Genomic DNA, 18,196 nt, shown 5'->3' with positions numbered 1-18,196 from the left:
TTCTCTTCCTCGTCTCATTGGCTTTGACCTGGTTCTGCCAGGAATCAGTCTTCTTTATCACTCCTCGTTGCTTATTTGTTACTTCCACTGAGTTGAGGTTGAAGACTGTAAATCGCTCAAAATGGTTGCTGAGGTAGACTCAGGGTCTCAGGGCAGCGGTTTATATTTTGATTGTAAAATACATTGTATTATTCAAACATTATTAAATCTGAAATGAGTATTTATTGAGTAATGTTAAGGGTTTATTTCTTAGTCTTGGTGCCATTGTTTGGTCTGCACCACAGTTCAATTGACAGCTTTCACAGCACCCTAAACAAAATTTGTTTTATGCTCTATAGTCTCTCCTCATTTCTTGTCATGCAGGGGGTTCTTAAGTACACAGGCTCGTTTGGCCTGTCCCTGGTAGTGTGGGCCATTGGAGGGATATTTTCAGTGTTTGGAGCGCTATGCTATGCTGAGCTGGGTACTACCATCCGTAAATCTGGTGCTTCCTATGCCTACATCCTGGAGGCTTTTGGAGGTTTCTTGGCTTTTATTCGGTATATAATTATTTTACTCTTTATTTTATTATTTTTTTTGTCTGAAGACAAATTGTTTTAACGCATAACAAATGTTCTTTCAAGTCTACCAAACACTTTGCATTGTTTTTATACTGCTCCTGAAAAAAAGACACATTTTATAATCCCACTATAAATTACCCTTTCCCAAATGATACAACAAACAGAAGTAGATCAACTGTCGGTGAGAGAGAGAGAGAGAGAAAAATTAGATTTGGCAAGTAGGAGTATGCACGCACATACAGTACAAACCAAAGGGAGTAGGTGCGAAGCCGAAATAAACAAAGAAATAGCTTGCAGGGTGTGAATAAAATTAGCTTTGGTACATACATTCTACTGTATGCCTGGTCCCTTTTTGTCAGCTGTTATTGTTACCAAATACAGATGTGTTTATCTCTCATGTAAAATTAACTCCGTGCCCAATTGTCACTTATAATGCAAAAGACCACATACAGTATACAGTACAGTATATTGGATACAGTTTCCCCCAGCAACTAGTTAGTCTCTCCTCGCCATATCCTAACAGCATCTCATCCTTCCAATTAAGTAGTGATTTAAACAGTGGCCTCACACAGTTATGGTATGTCCTTTGCTATATTAACATATTTTCTTTCATGGAAGTGTTAGTTAGTGGAGGCAGTTCACTTAACATAAGAGATTATTATTATTATTATTATTATTATTATAATTATTATTATTATTATTATTTAAGCATGTGCAGTACAGAATTTAAAATTGGGAAAGACATTTTTCCAATGCTAAAGATTCATAAAATAACAATTAATTGTTATATTACTAAAGTTGAACAAAAGAGGTTATATTTATGAATTATAATTAAGACTTATCACTTCTGTAGATTGTGGACGTCGTTGTTGATAGTTGAGCCTGCTTGTCAGGCAGTGATAGCTCTGACCTTCTCCAACTACCTGGTTAAGCCCTTCTACCCCAGCTGTCCAGCGCCCTATGTCGCCGTCCGCCTCATCGCTGCTGTCATCATATGTAAGTGTGTGTGTGTGGGTGTGTGTGTGTGTGTGTGTGTGTGAAATACTGATTGTCTAATTTGCATCATGCAATACAACTGTATAATTGCACTGTACAGTCTGTGCTTAAAGAAGTCATGAAAACCACAGGTCTAAATAAAATCAATCACATGTTCAGGTGTTGGACCTGTTTTCGGTATGGGTTGCTAAATTGCCTTTTCTTTTGCACCCTGCTTGTGTACAGTTGTGTTTACAGTGATTTTATTTAATTTGAGGTAACTAGCTGCTGTAAGTTGCATGTTCACCTTCTATGTGACTCCTGTTAAGTCAACTGCAAACTGTTGAATGTTTGAGGAAGAGTTACTCACAATAGTTGAAAGAGAACAACCACATGTTTATAAGGAAACGCTGTGTTAAAATGCTCTGTAGTTGTTAAACCAAGCATGCTGCATTTAATTATATAACGCACTTCTATGTGGTTAGCCTTGGGTGCTTTTTCAAACATAGCTGCTTAATTTAGTCTTTGTTTCCATAACAATTAGAGGGATTTCTGTGCAGCTACACTTGCATTCTTCTTAATCCTACTGTGCTTAGTGAATGGCTTTCCTAAAGTTTTGTGATGCATTCAGATAAAGGGCATTTAAGAAGAATAACTGCAATGTAGCTTTCTAACCTGCTGTAAAACCTGTTTGTTTAATTTATGTTCTATAGTTTAGATCTTTAGCATAGTCCGAGCTGTGTGACAGGGAAGGGCCTCAAACTCAGTAATGGAAATCCCCTTGGATTAATAGAGTTTGTGCTTTACCACATATAAACAGTGCAAAACAGAATGTTGAAGTTGATAAATGAATTTACTCATGCCCTTCTCCCAGTTGATAACAAATATTCAGTATATGATTGTATATCTCGGTCCTCTTTTCATTGACTTTCATTATAGAAAATGAATTAGAATTACAGACATTAAATATATCAAGACACATTTTCTTCAGAAGTTCTTGACTTTTTTCTTACGGTTTCTCTCTATCAGGTCTGCTGACCTGTGTGAACTGTATGAAAGTGAAATGGGGTGCTATTCTTCAGGTCATCTCCACTGTAGCCAAGGTCCTAGCTCTCATTGTCATCATTATTACTGGCCTGGTAAAGCTGGGACAAGGTAGGATGTCCTATAAACTTTGTATTATTCCAACGCCACTTCTCCGACTTTACTGAAAATTGAAGGGATGAAGCAAATGATTGCCATGAATGTTTTTTTATTTATGACTAAACTGCTTGTGTATATAAAAGGAAAAAAAAAATATTGAAGGCATCAGCTGATATATATTAAATATTCAGGAGATATTTAGCCTTGGATGATGACAGCAACATTTTTTAACACTTCTCATGTAACAACGCTGTGTTGGTGTAGGTTTTGACCAGAACTTTGAGGACTCATTCAAAGGCTCCAAACTGGACCCTGGTAACATGGCCTTGGCCCTCTATTCAGCACTCTATTCATACTCTGGCTGGGACACACTCAACTTCATCACGGAGGAGATCAAAAACCCAGAGAGGTACAAGGTCTTGTATTTCAGAAAGATTTTACAACAAGCGTTATTGATTTTCATTCCTGATGGCATTGCTTTTACTTAACCACATAACTGTACTCACTGTAAATCTGGTATTGCATCAATCTGACTTTAAACTAAGTAATTCACGTGTACCTGGGGAAAAAAAAAAAAAAAACTTGCCCAAAAGTGAATAATGATTTCAGGCCTGTGACACTGACATCCATTGTCATGAAATGTCTTGAGAGGATAATGGTGTCATTTCTTAAGCAAGATGTTGGTGTGTTTTTAGATCCTTTTCAGTTTGCTTATAGGCTGGGGTGCGGCACAGATTACGCTATTAACAGCATTCCACATCTGGTCAGTAAACACCTTGAGGAACCCAAGCCGATGACCGATATGGGCTGCCGATTTTCTTGAGCCGATACTGCTTTTGCTCTCTCAATTTACATCATAAAAATGTAAACCCTGCCACACTGGATTTGTTTTCAGAATCTGCTCTGCCATTTCTTTAAAAATAATAAACAAAAACACAGATCATTGTCACTTCTGAAATCATCTTACATTCATATCACCCAAGTTATGTGTGCAATGTGCATCCTATGGATGGGTGCACTGCATATGGTTAACTGTGCAAGGGTAAAATGCTTTCACCAACATCTACAACACAGCCTTGATGATGCATTGCTTGCTGACATTATAAGACAGATATAATCAGGTCATCACAAAATGTCCTTTGTCAACACATTGAAATGATTTAAGAAAACAATAAACCTGAAAAGTAGCCATTGAAATAAAGTGCTTGATTTGTAATTTAAGAGAGCTGGCTGTGGACGCCTGTCTGTAAATAATGCCGGGAAAAAACTATCGGCGAACACAGCAGCCGCGTATCGGCCGATACACGTAAAAACGCAAATATCGGCCCGATATATCGGCCAGCCGATAACATCGTCTATCCATACCTGCAAACTAGTCGCTTTTCGGCGAAAATCGTCGTTTTGAATGGGAAAATGTCATCCACGTGAATTGTGTAGATCCGAAGAGTTTTTATTTGGGGGGGGGTCTGAGACCTGGTGCTAATACGGCCACGTTGCCTTAACGACCGTTATCTACTGGACCGAATTGCAACGCGGACTGCAAACTCCACACTGACAATTGTATTATTAAATTCTCAAATGATACAGCAATCCTCGGCCTTATGCACAAATATAGAAGCCCAGCAGCGTATCATACGGAAATTGAGGAATTTGTCCAGTGGTGCGAAGACAACTATCTTGTGCTAAATGTGACCAAGACTGAGGAGATGGTGTTTGACCCAAAGGCCATAGGCGACACCAGGCCTGTAGTGATCAACAAGTTACCCATTACTCAGGTTAGCTCTTACAAGTACCTTGGTGTACATATCGATAATGCACTCGGCTGGAAGGACCACGTGAATACTCTCTGTTCCAGACTTCAACAGAGGATGCATTTTCTACGAAGACTTAGTGTATGGAGTCGAACAAAAATGTATGTTGTTGTTCTATCATGCAATACTAGAGAGTATTCTAAAATATGGTATCCCATCCTGGTATGGTAACCTGACAGTACAGTCCAAATCACAGATTGCCCGTCAGGTACAGACAGCTATGAAGATTTATGGGGGTCAGGGGAAATGTGTCTTTTGTGCAATTCGTAGGCTATTGGGGTTGTAGCAATTATTTTTCTCAGCTCTCTTCAGTAAATATTTAAGACACAACTGAGAGCCTTGAGTTGATGAAAACTACTTTTCTCATTTTCAGGAATCTGCCCTTGGCCATCGCTATTTCCATGCCCATTGTCACTGTGATCTACATCTTGACAAATGTAGCTTACTACGTTGTCATGGATGCAGACAAAGTGCTCAGCAGCGAAGCCGTTGCTGTGGTGAGTAACTTTAGTGCATTTTCCTACACTGCACTACAGAAGCTGCATATGAGCAGAAAACAAATCCAGCAGTCCAGCAGTATGTGTGCATCCTGATCTCTACCCACAAACTCTATTAGTACTGTACATCACAGGGCTTATCCAAATTGACAGCATCTGCTCAGCCTCATTGGGGCAGCAGGTTTTGATCTTTACTTCCTGTCTTCTGCTGTCCTCTCTTTTAGTCTGGCTGGCACTAGTGTCTGGCTCAATACTCACTTTGGTTATCTGACTGCAGGAGTCTAGATGATGGCAGGAACCTCATTTAGCTAAAGAGGTTAGCGCCCCACACAGGAACATGGGGAAGTTAATGATGTGATTAGTCCATTGGAGAAGGAAGAGTTGTACTGGTATTTGATCATATTTAGTATTCATTCTAATGGTTTACTAATGTTCCAACAGGCCACAGGCTGTGTGCTCTCTTGAATTTAAGACCGCAAATATTTCTACAAACCTCGTCCCATGGGCCCCTTGCGCTACTTGGCCTTAACACCTCAGCACTGCACTGAAAGTTCAGTTACTGTAAAACACATCCTTACAAAGAATCCTGACTAAAGAATCGTATACAGCTTCTTTGAGTTTCAAGAGGTGTTACTCTAATTTGCACACAACTTTTAGTTAATTAAATTGTATGACGACCTATCAGTGCTGAGGTGCACTTTAGATTCTCTGGTATCCACCTGTCGAGTCGAGCTCTGACTTCTGATCATGTGCAGACAGCCAAATAGCACTTGTCCAAGTATGAGATTACTTAGTAAATACTAGGGCTGTCAAACGATTCATTTTTTTAATTGCCAAATTTCTATAGTTAATCGCGATTAATCACATGTTTTATCACATGAATAAAATTTTATTATTTTTAAAGTACATAGTAACAATGGAACGCAATTCTTACCAGTGTATCTTGATTGGGAATCAAATGAATGCAAAGAAAGTTACTTTATGAACTTGACTTTAAGATTTGTAATTGTTTATTTATTTACTGTAAACAAAAGAAAAATGTGTGAATCTGTCATTATTGCACAATTCCTCCAAGTACCTAACCTAACTGAGATGTAACCCTGTAACTTTGCTTATACATTACAAACAAAACCAGATGCCACAGCAGGACATTTGTAACCTTTACATTTTTCTCATCCACATCCACTCAAAACGTAACGTTAGCCTGCTACTCTTTGGCTGGCTCCCAAACCCAAACAAGTGTGTGCGCGTGACTGCTATTTTGTTTCCGGTCTAGCTAGATCCGGTGTGGGGTTGTAGTTTTTCTAACGTTACTAGTTGTTGCAACAGCATGTGAAAAAAACTACAAAGTTTGCTAGACCAAAAAGAACGTTAATCTCGCGATTAAAAAAATTGACGCCGTTAAAATGGGTTTGCATTAAAGTCTTTAACGCGTTTAACTGACAGCACTAGTAAATACCAAAATCCACTTCAGTCACTTAGCTTTTTCTCAGCCAAAGACCCCAAATGGTACAGCACTACAACATTTTGCCAAATCTCTTTGTTGCAGAGGTAATTCCTACTATTATCTCTCCCCTATTTGTTGCTTTCATTCATAACTGGTTGAGATTACCAGAGGTTACAGGTGGCCATTGTTGGTAGTTTTTTAGGAACTACACTGACCTACACTTGGGGGGTGTTAACATATTTAGATCAGTAAGTTAAAATATCTTTTAATTATTGGCGCAAATCAGTATGCTTATAAGTCACATTATTACTAATCCTATGATTTGAGTTGTGTTTTACAGATTTAAATATGGAACATCAGAGTAATCAACGGTTTATAGTGTTATTTGCGAACACTCTTATCCTGCGTTTAATATTATGATTTAATTTTTTTTTGTGTTTTTTCTGTCCTTTGCACCATAACACTTCAGAAGCTTTTCTATGAGAGAAAAATTAGCGGAGTAGCGTTATCAGCTGAATAATGGATTTGAGGCCTATAATGCCCGAAATGATACCAAACGTTTACAGTAGTACATATAGGTTATGCACTCATAAAACGATGGATTGGAAAGTTTGTAAGTACACCAGAAGTTTATGTAAATAACACTTGCCTGCTGGCTTCTGCTCTCTGCTGCTGCTGCTGTTACTACTGGGCAGTAAGAGTGCTTAGGGCCGTCTACAAATTACAACACCGAAAAGAGATGCAAACAAAAATATTTATTAATTGAATGATTAAATAAGGTAATGTCTCCAAACTTACCTCAAGTATAACTTGTCTCCTGCTAGTTATTCTACAGCACTTACTTTAAAAAATAAGTTAAATTAAAAAATATTTTTGTTGCATCTCTTTTCAGTGTTGTAATTTGTAGACGGCCCTAAGCACTCGTCTTACAGCAGCAACAACAACAGCAGAGACGAGAAGCCAGCAGGCAAGTGTTATTTACATAAACATATGGTGTACTTACAAACTTTACAATCCATCGTTTTATGAGTGCATAACCTATATGTACTACTGTAGACATTTGGTATCATTTCGGGCATTATTAGTGGGGTAATGTTAAGAGACACTTCGGATCCATTAGCCCCTGCGCTAAGCTATTCAGCTGATAACGCTACTCTACGCTAACTCTCCCAATGTTCGACCCAGGTGAAAAAAGCTTCTGGGGGGGTGTTTGGCTCGAGGTCATGGTGCAAAGGACCCTAGGGTGAAATTACTCCGAACCATCACTTTAAGGGCCAATGATCTTACTAATAAATCCATGTGAGCAAGAAGAAACTTTGTTGGATGTCTCCGCAGACATTTGCAGATGAGGTGCTGGGCTGGGGTCGATGGCTGATCCCTCTGTCTGTGGCCATTTCCTGCTACGGAGGCCTCAACTCCTCCATCATCGCTGCCTCCAGGTCATTACATACAAGCACACCTGAATGCAGATATATGCTATTCTACAAAATCCTATTTCTGCCTGTAATGTTTTGAATTTTAAGATGTGTTTTCACCGTTTTGTTTCTCCTGCAGGTTGTTTTTTGTTGGTTCCAGAGAAGGCCACCTGCCTAATGTGCTGTGCATGATCCACATAAAGCGTTTCACACCAATTCCTGCCCTGCTTTTCAACGTTAGTATCACATATTTTTATGCATCTTGAAATCAAATTGTGTATTTGGTTGTTTTGATCAACTCTGGATGCCTTTATCCCTGAGGCCTGTACTACGAATCAAGATCAACATGCCCTGGATTTCTTTCAGTTACCCGGCTTCACCTAACCTAACAACCGCGGTCCTGCATAAGCTGTGTGACGACGCTGGTTAACAACTAGTTCAATCAACCCAGGGTTTCCCAATCCAGCGGCACCCGCGTTCACATAAAAGAGGCGGTGTTTGCGCATCGTGACCAATCGCAAACATCTACCAGAGCTGCATATTTTACATAAGAAGAGCAAACTATAATTCTACATAAATATGAAGAACACCGACACGGTTTAACAGGCAAAACGCAATACAGTCGCTGCTTTCTGAAACAGGAAGGAAAGCTGTCATAAAATAGCCGACGCTGATAAGCGTAAATCACAACGCTTATCAATAGGCCTATCACCTCCCCATCAGTCAGGCACTAGATCTGACCATAATTACACTTTTGCTTTCCATAAACTGTCGCTGCTTTAGCCTATTATATTATCAGTTGCAACCATGGCAGTGGTAAGCGATCGTGAGAGCAAATAAAAAATATAAAAACATAATTCAAACCGATGTGCGCTCAAGAAGCTTACAAAGATACGTAATTCCCTCTGCTGAAAATCTATATCTTTCATAAAGATACCCATCAGGGAATGTTAATGGGGTTGTCGATCTCTAAATGTTTTAAGAGAGAGAGAGAGAGAGCCTCTCTCTCTCTCTCTCTCTCTCTCTCTCTCTCTCTGCACACCAAGCTCCACCGGATCGTCAAAGAACGGTGACATCGTTATTAATTATATTAGGTGTTCAGCATAAGTTACCACGGTGATTTAACCCGGTAACAAGTGATCCACCGTCGTGATACAAAAAACCCTGGGTTGAACCTGAAGTTACCTCGTTAACGCCAAATCTTGCTTCGTAGTAACAGGCCTCTGGTGTGTGCTTTTTACCGAACTCAGTGTTTTTGTGTGTTTTGTGATCTTCACTTTTCAGGGTGGCATGTCTCTGTTCTTCCTGTCTGTGCCTGATGTTTTCCAGTTGATCAACTACTTCAGTTTCAACTACTGGTTGTTCATCGGCCTGTCAATAGCCAGCCTGATCTACCTTCGCGTCAAAGCTCCTGATATGCATCGACCAGTAAAGGTAAAGAACCGATGCAGCAGGGGTGCTGACGCGCATGTTTAAGAATCATAGTGACTGTGCCTTCCAGGCACACATGAGTTTCCCTGCGTCAGTGTAGTAGGAAATATGCAGACACATGAAATTAAAGTCAGACAGGGACCCACAGGGACCAACAGAAAAAATACAGTAAACCATCAGAAATGTTCACTAAAGCCTCTTTCACACAAAGTTCCTGATAAATTACTGGGATAACCTGTTTTATTGGCCAAGTGTGCTTTTGCATACAAGGAACTTTGACTCTGGTTTTCAGCAGCTTCTAGTATCAATCAAAACAGAAAAAAGTACCTGTATACACCACTTAAAACAGAAAAGAAAACAAAGGGGATTCAGTAATAATGAATGCAATACTGTAGGTAGGCTACAAGTCTGTCTCTTTGCAAAGTGTTCATTATAATCTTCACTAAAAGTCCTTGGACTGGGACAAAGGACTGACTGTAATGGTACCACGAAGGGAGAGGCAACTATTTACAAAGTCTCATGTTTACCTAACAAGTGTCCTTGTTCATGAGAGAGATGACCTGTGGGGGAAGAGCTGTTCCTTTGTCTAACTATAAATTTAGCAGTCTGGCTGAAGAGGCTTTAGACACCTGGAAAAATATAAAAGGATGGGATCTTTCTTGCCATCACCCTGTTAGAAAGATGCATGCTGGGTAAATGGGGCCACCCTTTGGCCAAAGCTGTCATATCATGACATCTCTTAAGACTTAGATGCTTCGGCTGAACAGACAACTACTGTATATAAATAGTAAACATAAAAAGTAAGAAGATGCACAAAGTTGCAATCTTTCCTCCAAAAGGATACAGTCAGATAAATAACATGCTATCTAAACTCTTTCAAGCATTTAGACCTGTATTTACTTTTGTTTACCCATCGACAGTGCCTCCATTGCAGGCCATACCAAGTGATGATGATGATGTTAGAAGCCCATGATGTTTTGATTCAAGATTCTCTTAGTAACCATAGAAGTGACTGCGCTGCAAACTGCCGGAGCAATTTTAAGGCCAATTAGAGCCATGATTAAATCATCAAAGGAATATGGTTCAAACTAATAATGTTTGTTAATGTTATTGTTTTAAGTTTAATCTTACTTTTTTTTTTTTTTTTTTGGCCTTTTGCTACCCAATTCCTTTTTTCTACTTCCACTTTACTTACTTTGCCCTTGTCATCCTTCTCTGCCTGTCCTCCCTCCTTTCCCTTTAGCTGTCTTTGTTCTTCCCGATCGTCTACTGCTTGTGCAGCGTATTCCTTGTAGTGGTTCCCCTCTACAGCGACACCATCAACTCTCTGGTGGGAATTGCTGTGGCGCTGTCTGGTGTACCAGTCTACTTCATTTGCATCCACCTGCCACCCAGCTCCAGACCAGCCTTCCTCAGTGAAATGCTCAGTAAGAATCCTATCATAGCAGTGGTCATGTTTTTTTTGGGAGACCCTCCTTCTGTAGTCTTTTGCTGCTTTTCAAAACAATATTTTCTTTTGCTAGAATCATTTTTTAAATGTAGATGCATATTAAAGAGTTCATGACCATTCAGACCAACATGTCTGAGAAAACATGGTGAATTGACCGAGCAGCTCACTGGTTCAGAGGCTGACTTTTCTTAGCGGTTACGGAGGGTTGAGACAACTCTTTCAGTGTTAAATTACATACAATTGTACTAAAGTACTGTTGAAATTAAAGCCTGATGATGAGATGGACTGGATTTTTGAGACTGGTATTGATATTTGGGAGTTTAAAAAATCAGATTACGATATAGGCGCATATTAATTTAACACGAACACATAATACAACAAACAATGTTCTACGGAACCCTTGGATTTGTTTTTTGTTTTTTTATTTAAGAATTGTGACCAAGATATATACTGAGCGGCACATTTCACAGTTGAAAAATCAACTATGTGCAATAGGCCAGTATCGGCTGATATATTGGCTTGGCTCATTAATAACCTCCAAAGTCCTGAGACATAAGCTGTAAAATTTCCCTGTGAATGAATGTGGCTGTGTGATGTTATTATGGATAACCTCTTAAAGTAGCTTACTAGTCTTACTGTAAGTTAGACCAGCTACCACATGTAAAACTCCTTGTCTTAGTGTTAAGAGCTGAAGAGTGATTGAGATTAGTGTTTCAAAGTTCAGTGTAATATTGAGCCCCCATTCTGTAAAGGGTTCTGTATTGCACGTATAAAACCTGAAGTTGAAGAATTCCCCCCCCCATTAAATAATTTAATGCTGAAATGTTTAAATTAGAAATGCTGTAGGCCGTTTTGAAAGCGGATATCTCTGAATTTAACCCTTGTTTTTTTTTTTTGTTTTTTTTTGTCACTTCAGATAAGCTCTCTCTGTACACCCAAAAACTGTGCATGTGTTGTGTGGCCTCGCCTGATATCGACCTGGACAATATAGACCCAGACAAGATGGAATGATGGAGCAACAAAGGCCTTGTGTGAAATGCTGTATGGAGGGATGGGAGAGGAAGAATGAACACAAAGGAAGCTGTGAGCTGCAGACAATCAGGATTTGGATAAGTACAGTCTGATCGATTTTAAAGAAGAATGAAGAAACCGGAGAGGTGAGCTCAACACACATCCTCTCCCCTCACACATGAGCCATATGTACAAAGGAGAAGGCTTTTGCTCTGAATAAATAGTGTACATGATAACCCCAACAACTTGGTGAAAGCTGAGCACATTCACATGTTTACACAATGCAGCAACACACACACACACACACACACACGCGCAAGTTGAAGGAAAACCTTAGGGGGACACTGCGACAAATGGAAATTAACAACCCGATCCAGAAGGTACTGACTCAGCAAAGATGCCTGAGCTGATATATTTACAAACAGGAGGTTGTTAAGGAAAACACACAGAGGTGGATTTGAAAACTGCCATGCTTTACATGTGTTGCATCACATGGATGGATGGTTAAAACCTTGTGACCCTTTTTGAAATGATGCTTGTGAACCCTCAATCACAGGTTGCAAACGGTGATTTTTCTTTTCCTTCTTATTTGAACTTTTTTAGGGGCCTTAAGATTGTAAAATGAATTAATAATTCACAAGCAAAGAAAAAAAAAACATTGATTAGAAAAAAAGTCAGAAAAAGAAGCATTTTCATGTTTGATTACACGCAACCCAATGGGGTGGGTCTGTAAAGGTTTTAATTGGTGTGCATCAACATCAGACGGGTAATTTGGCAGTGTGTGGTACTCATAAAACTAAGAGTTTAAACATCAACTTTATTGGTGAGGCAGTCAGACGATGTCCAAAAATATTGTTTTCAGACTTATTGACAGACCTCTCCAGCAAATTTGCACATCACATTTGTATTTTCTGTTTTGTTTGACAACTACCTTGGTTATAGAAAGGCTTTATTCTGATCTATTATAGAACTGGACCAAATGGAAAGATGTTTAGAGAGATTATTTACAAAAGTGCTGTTTTTCCTTGCTGTTTGAACAAGCCTGTTCTGATGCGTCCGTTGAATAGGAGTATGATGATACATCCGTCACTATATGCTTCCTGCTTTTCTTTCCACCTCAGTAATGCATGTGAAATGTTTTCAATCCTTTGATGCATCAGGGCTGTATTTGATTTCTGGTGCCTTCTAGTGGTAGCTAATAATAACTTCCAGGGATAAGCAATGAGATAAAGTGTCATTCCAGTCCATCTACAATTTGCATGTTTTTGTTTATGCTGTTGTCATATTGTCACCTTGTTCTCTCTTTTCAAACAAACACAAACTGGTGAGAGGAATGTAACTGTAATGTAAGTGTTGGATATATAAAAAATGTTTTAAAAATATGTGATTGTTTCTGGATTTAACAAATGTACCTGCCAGACTCCTAGGTAATGTTTGTCGTCAGTATGCAGTCTTTGTTGAAACAAGCCTCAGGATCAACCATGCTGATGGGCACATGTTGCTGATATTTATGATCTTTATTTTTTTAGCCGCTCTTGTCTTTAGAGTTTGTATCACAAATGGGAGATTTAATGTAATTGTTGCCTTGTGAATATATCACCAACTTGGACCATTTAGTCACCGTGCATAGCCAAAGGTCTTAAACAAGCTGATAGTTGGAACATCTTTCTGCTCACAGAGTGCAGTGGGCCCGTAGCAAAATGTCTACTTTTTAGTGAGAAAATTATAGCTGTAGTGTGCTGAGCTACAGATAGAAATGAGTCAAACTTTGGTGTTTGTACTGTAGTCCTTATGAGCTGTATGTGCCTTCTGTTAGTGTGGTCTGCCAAAGGCCCTGTCTATTTTTGATATTGTAACGTACGTAGCTCTTGAGCACAATCATTGACTCGTGGGTTTGCCAAATGTTTTTCAGGTGGTTGAGCAGCTTCACATCTTAGCAAAGGTCGGTTAACTCTCAACTAGACATAATCGGGCCTTTAGATTGAACCATATGCAGTGTCTTGAGTCAAGCACTTTCACAACACCAGCCAATAGAAGCACACCGATATCTGTTTAATGTTGCTTTCTCTCTGTCATCATTTAAACACACTTTTGTGTGTGTTGTGTGTGTGAAGAAAACTACCATATATCTGCAGTAAACCATTTAAATGTATTTTCATATATTGCCATGTTATGAACTCATATATACTTACATGACTTGAATGTTGCAGTATATTTGATGTGTTTCATTGGGTACCAAATACTGAATGTGTGTTTTTGTGCTTGGTTCGTGTTTGACAAAGTTGTATATTTGTAGAATTGTTTAAGTGCTTGCTTTGTTGACTGTTTTTTTATTTAAACCAAATGGCAAGAGATGCTATACAGTGAAGGGCTGAGACAGAAGGTTGCTGTGTTTTATTTGAATAAAGGCAAGTACAGAATGTTTCCGTGACTCTGACTGTTCTTATTCACTGTCCTCTACGTAGGCTTGTCTTGACCCTCTGGTTGCAGTGGGCAGCTCACAGCCACTAGAGGTCATGCTCTTGTAACACTTCATGAAATCCTGTCAAACTGCAGTTTAGTGATCTGTCTCTGTTGATTTAGCTCCAGATACCTTTTTTGTTTTTGTAAATAGGTTGCTATAAATTGCATTGAAGCTGTCAACCAAAGTTATTTTAAAGTTTAACAGAATTTGTTTCTATATTCCCATGTTGTTTTTTTTGTTTGCAGATTAAAAAACAATCCTATCAAAGCAAACTAAATAATGCAGTACAAAATATCTTGTTCTGATAGTAACTTAGCAGTTCTTCAGTAAAAGATTGGCATAATCTTGTAAAGCGTGGACTACACAGTTTAGTTATATAGTATAGTAAATTTATTATAAATATAGTATATATATGAGTATTATAGTAGTGGAAATCTGTATAATTCCTGACCGTGTATCTTGAATGTAATATATTGTCAACATGTTGGATTTTATATTTAAACTTCTTGTTTGTGAGCAAAATAATCAGATTATAACCAGTGTTCCATTCCATAGCTACACAATTCCAACAAACAGTCAGTATTCAGGGCAGCAGTGAATTAAAGACCAACATAGCTGTAAGAGGAGGTTCATTAGACTGCCAAAGTTAGATGATGACTTGATGCTGTGTATTTCTAGTATGTACACACAGAAACTGTCATGGTGTCTTTGACTGCCCATCTTCCTTCCAGCCTCCTCAGGTAGCTGGCCAATCCCCACCTCCTGTCTATCAATCCACCTTGCCTCCCCGGGGGCTCCGTGCACAGGCATCACATTTCAGCATGGTGTGCACTCTTCACTTCAGATGCTGCCCTTCGATAGGCGCTCATTCCTGGGGAGAGGCCTGCCTCTGTCCCTCCCCAGGAGTGGAGGGAGTTGGGTTCCACTGACTCATGCATAAAAGATAAAGCAGTGGAGAGGCAATGCAGCCGAGCACCATGACTGCTACTGTAACAGCTCTCTCCCAGAGAATGCAGGACGGCTGCAGAAAGTGAATTATTAGCTTTAAAAGGTCCAGGCTGCTTAGGGTGGTACTTGGCACCACTAATGCTCTGGAGGGAGTATCTGTCCTGGAGTATCTGGATGGGCAGAAGCACCGGGGTGCTGCTCTTCAATGGGTGAGTGGCCATCACACACTGGCACCAGCTTGGCATCATGGAGCTGCCTCGACGCCTGAACTGGATACGAAACCGACCCTGGAGGCCTCATGTTCGCCGCAGAGAGTTCAACCGTAAGTGTCTGTGGATTAAGAGAATTTTAGTCTACTTTAGTACTAGTTTTCTACTAGTTTGGCTTTTCTCTGCCCTCATTTGTTTTTCTTTCAAAATGTCTGTCTCCTGGGTTTACCTTAATTGTCTAACTTCTGCCGTGAAACTGAGAAGCTCCCAGTGAAGTCATCGGTCTTGTCAAATGAAGTGTGGATAGTGACGCCGACAGACTGTTGCTGCTGCTCTGAAATCCTTATGTGCTTTTATCTATTATTTCTGATGGTACTTGATGACTTTAAGCAGGTAAATATAATGCACATCCTCCAGGTTTTGTGTTTTAAATTAGTAATTAGACTCAGTAGGTGGTACTCTCTTTTTCCACCAACAGGCGCCATTTACATCCACCACAGTGGACTAGGTGTTGGATAAGATTGATGTTGAGGGTAGTATTGTGTGAGAAATGTCTCATTTTTTGGCTGAAATTATAGACCAGGTTATATGTAGTTTTATGACATAACTCCCTCTTATAGCTTCTGCATTCAAACTTTGGACCCATTCCTAATCTGGTGATTTTGCAAACATCACACCTGGTTAATGGCAATTTTATCAGGCAGGGTCAAATAAGATGGAAGTGTCTCTAGTTGTAGTACAAGTAGTCTCGCATTGCCAGACCTATCTCCAAAATTATGTAGAGTAAGGTTTGGCTCCTCCACACATACATTCTAGAATAAGAGAAGAAAAAAAAACGCTCTGGGTATTTGCATTTCTTTAAACCAATCACAATCGTCTTGGGCAGCGCTAATTTCTGTACGCAAAGACGATGGCTCTGCAAAATGGTCTCGGGAAGGAATTTGTTTTATTGGAACATTTGCACCCTGCAAAGGAAACGCCACACTCAATATTAAATGAAGTAAACTTTTCACACAATACAGTAACGTGACCTATATGAATTAAGTGGATACATGGTTAAACATAATTTGCTCTTACCAGTCTATCGGCGTGTGTATTTTGTCCATAGCAATCCCGCCAATCGGTCCAAAAACGTCCCAGTTGGATAGTAAATGCTGTAAACATATTCTTTGTAAATCTTTACAATCATTCACTGAAAGAACCCAGCAGGCCTGCCTTATTGCACGATCCAAATTTTCTTCAAAACTTGCCATTTTTAGCGTGAAGCTTGCTAGCTCGAAGTTTGTTGTTTCCTGTAGTAAAGAAATTTTGAGACTGGCAACACGGAGAGTGAGAGGCAAAGCCTGACATCGTGCCGGATGTCAGGCTTTATCCTGGAAATATACTTCCGTTGATCCAGACTATAATACAAGTACGCTATTAGTGAAGCACTTCTGGATGATTAAGACTTATTCTTACACGTTAACTTGGAAACTTTTTAATAAATCCTATCAGCAACAATGTTTGGCACGCGCGCACGCACACACACACGCTGGTCAGCTGACACTGAAGTCAATTTGATCAGACTTAATAAGAGAATGTTTAATTGAAATAGCATCTGTGTTGATTGTGTAGGATCAGATTGTAGGAAGAATGGATTACAGCACTCTGGCTGTGCCAAGGGTCTAGTGGTGTAATATTTGGATCGGGTGTTTCTTACAAACCCATAATGTCCCGGGGAAAAAAACATTTATTTTTCGGTGCCTTTTAAAAAGATTTTTGATGACCAATATGAACTTTGTTGTTACATACGCAAAGAGAGAACGTGTGTAGTGCTAATTGCTTACATTAGGAGTGAGGATCAATTGAAACCGAGTGCACACTAGCTGCTGTTGTCTGAATGTTGCTGAGCTGAAAGGTCTGTTTCTCTGGTAGTAAACATGTTCCCTCCAGCCTGCTTCCTGCTTGGAAGCCAATGTTTCAACTAAGGTTGAAGGTTATTGATTATTTCCTCAGAAGTGTTTGAGTGGCTTTTTCCACTGCTGATTATCTCAGTATTTATTAAGAGAGCATAGAGTGTAGTTTTTTTTAAACTAGCGGCCACTACAGAGTAGATGCCTTGAGCGTATAATAATTGGATTTAATATTTTTTATAGCACTTAACACTTTAGCTTTTATAGGAACTGCTCTGTCAAGCACAACAGATATGAATCTATTAAAGTTGTACTCGACTAAAACAGGAAGTTGAAAGAAGCTACAGTTAAAAGTCATCCTGTAAATGGTACCCTAAAAATCACTAGGGCACTTTGACCAGCTAACAGAAAACAATAATGTTCCTCTGAGTGGTTAACTTGTGTTTTGTGTTATAATGCATATTATGAGGGTGATATTTACTGTCGTTCATAAAGCCTTGTTGTCGTGCTTGTGCAGATAAACTGTAGTTATACTCAGGCTGTCGAGGCAGGAGTGTTTTTATTTACTTATTATTTATTTATTATTATATTTTGTCTTCCTTTCTTGCAGGAACAAGATATTTGATTGCATTTTTCTTAAATTCATATCTGCAAGTGAGGTGAGGTGACTCACTTTAACAGCCCACTCGTCCTTTGTTATTGCCTAGGACGGCGTGCATTATGATTGTCATCCACTGTAGTCTGTCACTCAGTATGTAACCATGTGTTTATCAGGCCACACGTCTCACTGTTGTTGTGGAAACAGTGGTAAGATGAGCTAGATAAGTTAAATTCAAATGCCAAAATCTTTTCTTAATCTTACATAATCTTGGTTTCACTGTGGTTATATGACACAGCTGGACAATAACATGAGGCAAAAGAAACAATTGTGTTGGCTCAAGTC

At 39.3% G+C, this 18,196-nt stretch overlaps 1 protein-coding gene across 1 annotated transcript; it reads left to right on the top strand.

Moving 5' to 3' along the window:
- The first annotated feature begins 201 nt into the window (after positions 1 to 201).
- On the top strand, positions 202 to 14,164 carry si:dkeyp-120h9.1 (uncharacterized protein LOC566469 homolog). Its single transcript, XM_039820680.1, has 10 exons — positions 202 to 539; positions 1,414 to 1,556; positions 2,565 to 2,690; positions 2,943 to 3,087; positions 4,863 to 4,986; positions 7,769 to 7,872; positions 7,988 to 8,084; positions 9,133 to 9,282; positions 10,523 to 10,706; positions 11,646 to 14,164. Exons 1-10 carry the CDS (start codon positions 232 to 234, stop codon positions 11,738 to 11,740), a joined length of 1,476 nt encoding a protein of 491 aa, XP_039676614.1. The 5' UTR covers positions 202 to 231; the 3' UTR covers positions 11,741 to 14,164.
- The last annotated feature ends 4,032 nt before the right edge of the window (positions 14,165 to 18,196 follow it).

Source organism: Perca fluviatilis, chromosome 13 (assembly GCF_010015445.1).
Source record: "Perca fluviatilis chromosome 13, GENO_Pfluv_1.0, whole genome shotgun sequence".
Lineage (NCBI taxonomy): Eukaryota > Metazoa > Chordata > Actinopteri > Perciformes > Percidae > Perca > Perca fluviatilis.
The sequence above is the reverse complement of the archived record's forward strand: the minus strand, read 5'-3'. Positions and strand labels throughout refer to the sequence as shown.

What these genes read in the sequence shown, in the direction of transcription:
- si:dkeyp-120h9.1 (XM_039820680.1), top strand. Translation starts at nt 232, where the DNA reads ATGTTAAGGGTTTATTTCTTAGTCTTGGTGCCATTGTTTGGTCTGCAC. An exon ending in ATATGCATCGACCAGTAAAG is followed by an intron (nt 9,283 to 10,522) that starts GTAAAGAACCGA and finishes CTTTCCCTTTAG; the next exon opens with CTGTCTTTGTTCTTCCCGAT. An exon ending in CTTCCTCAGTGAAATGCTCA is followed by an intron (nt 10,707 to 11,645) that starts GTAAGAATCCTA and finishes TTGTCACTTCAG; the next exon opens with ATAAGCTCTCTCTGTACACC.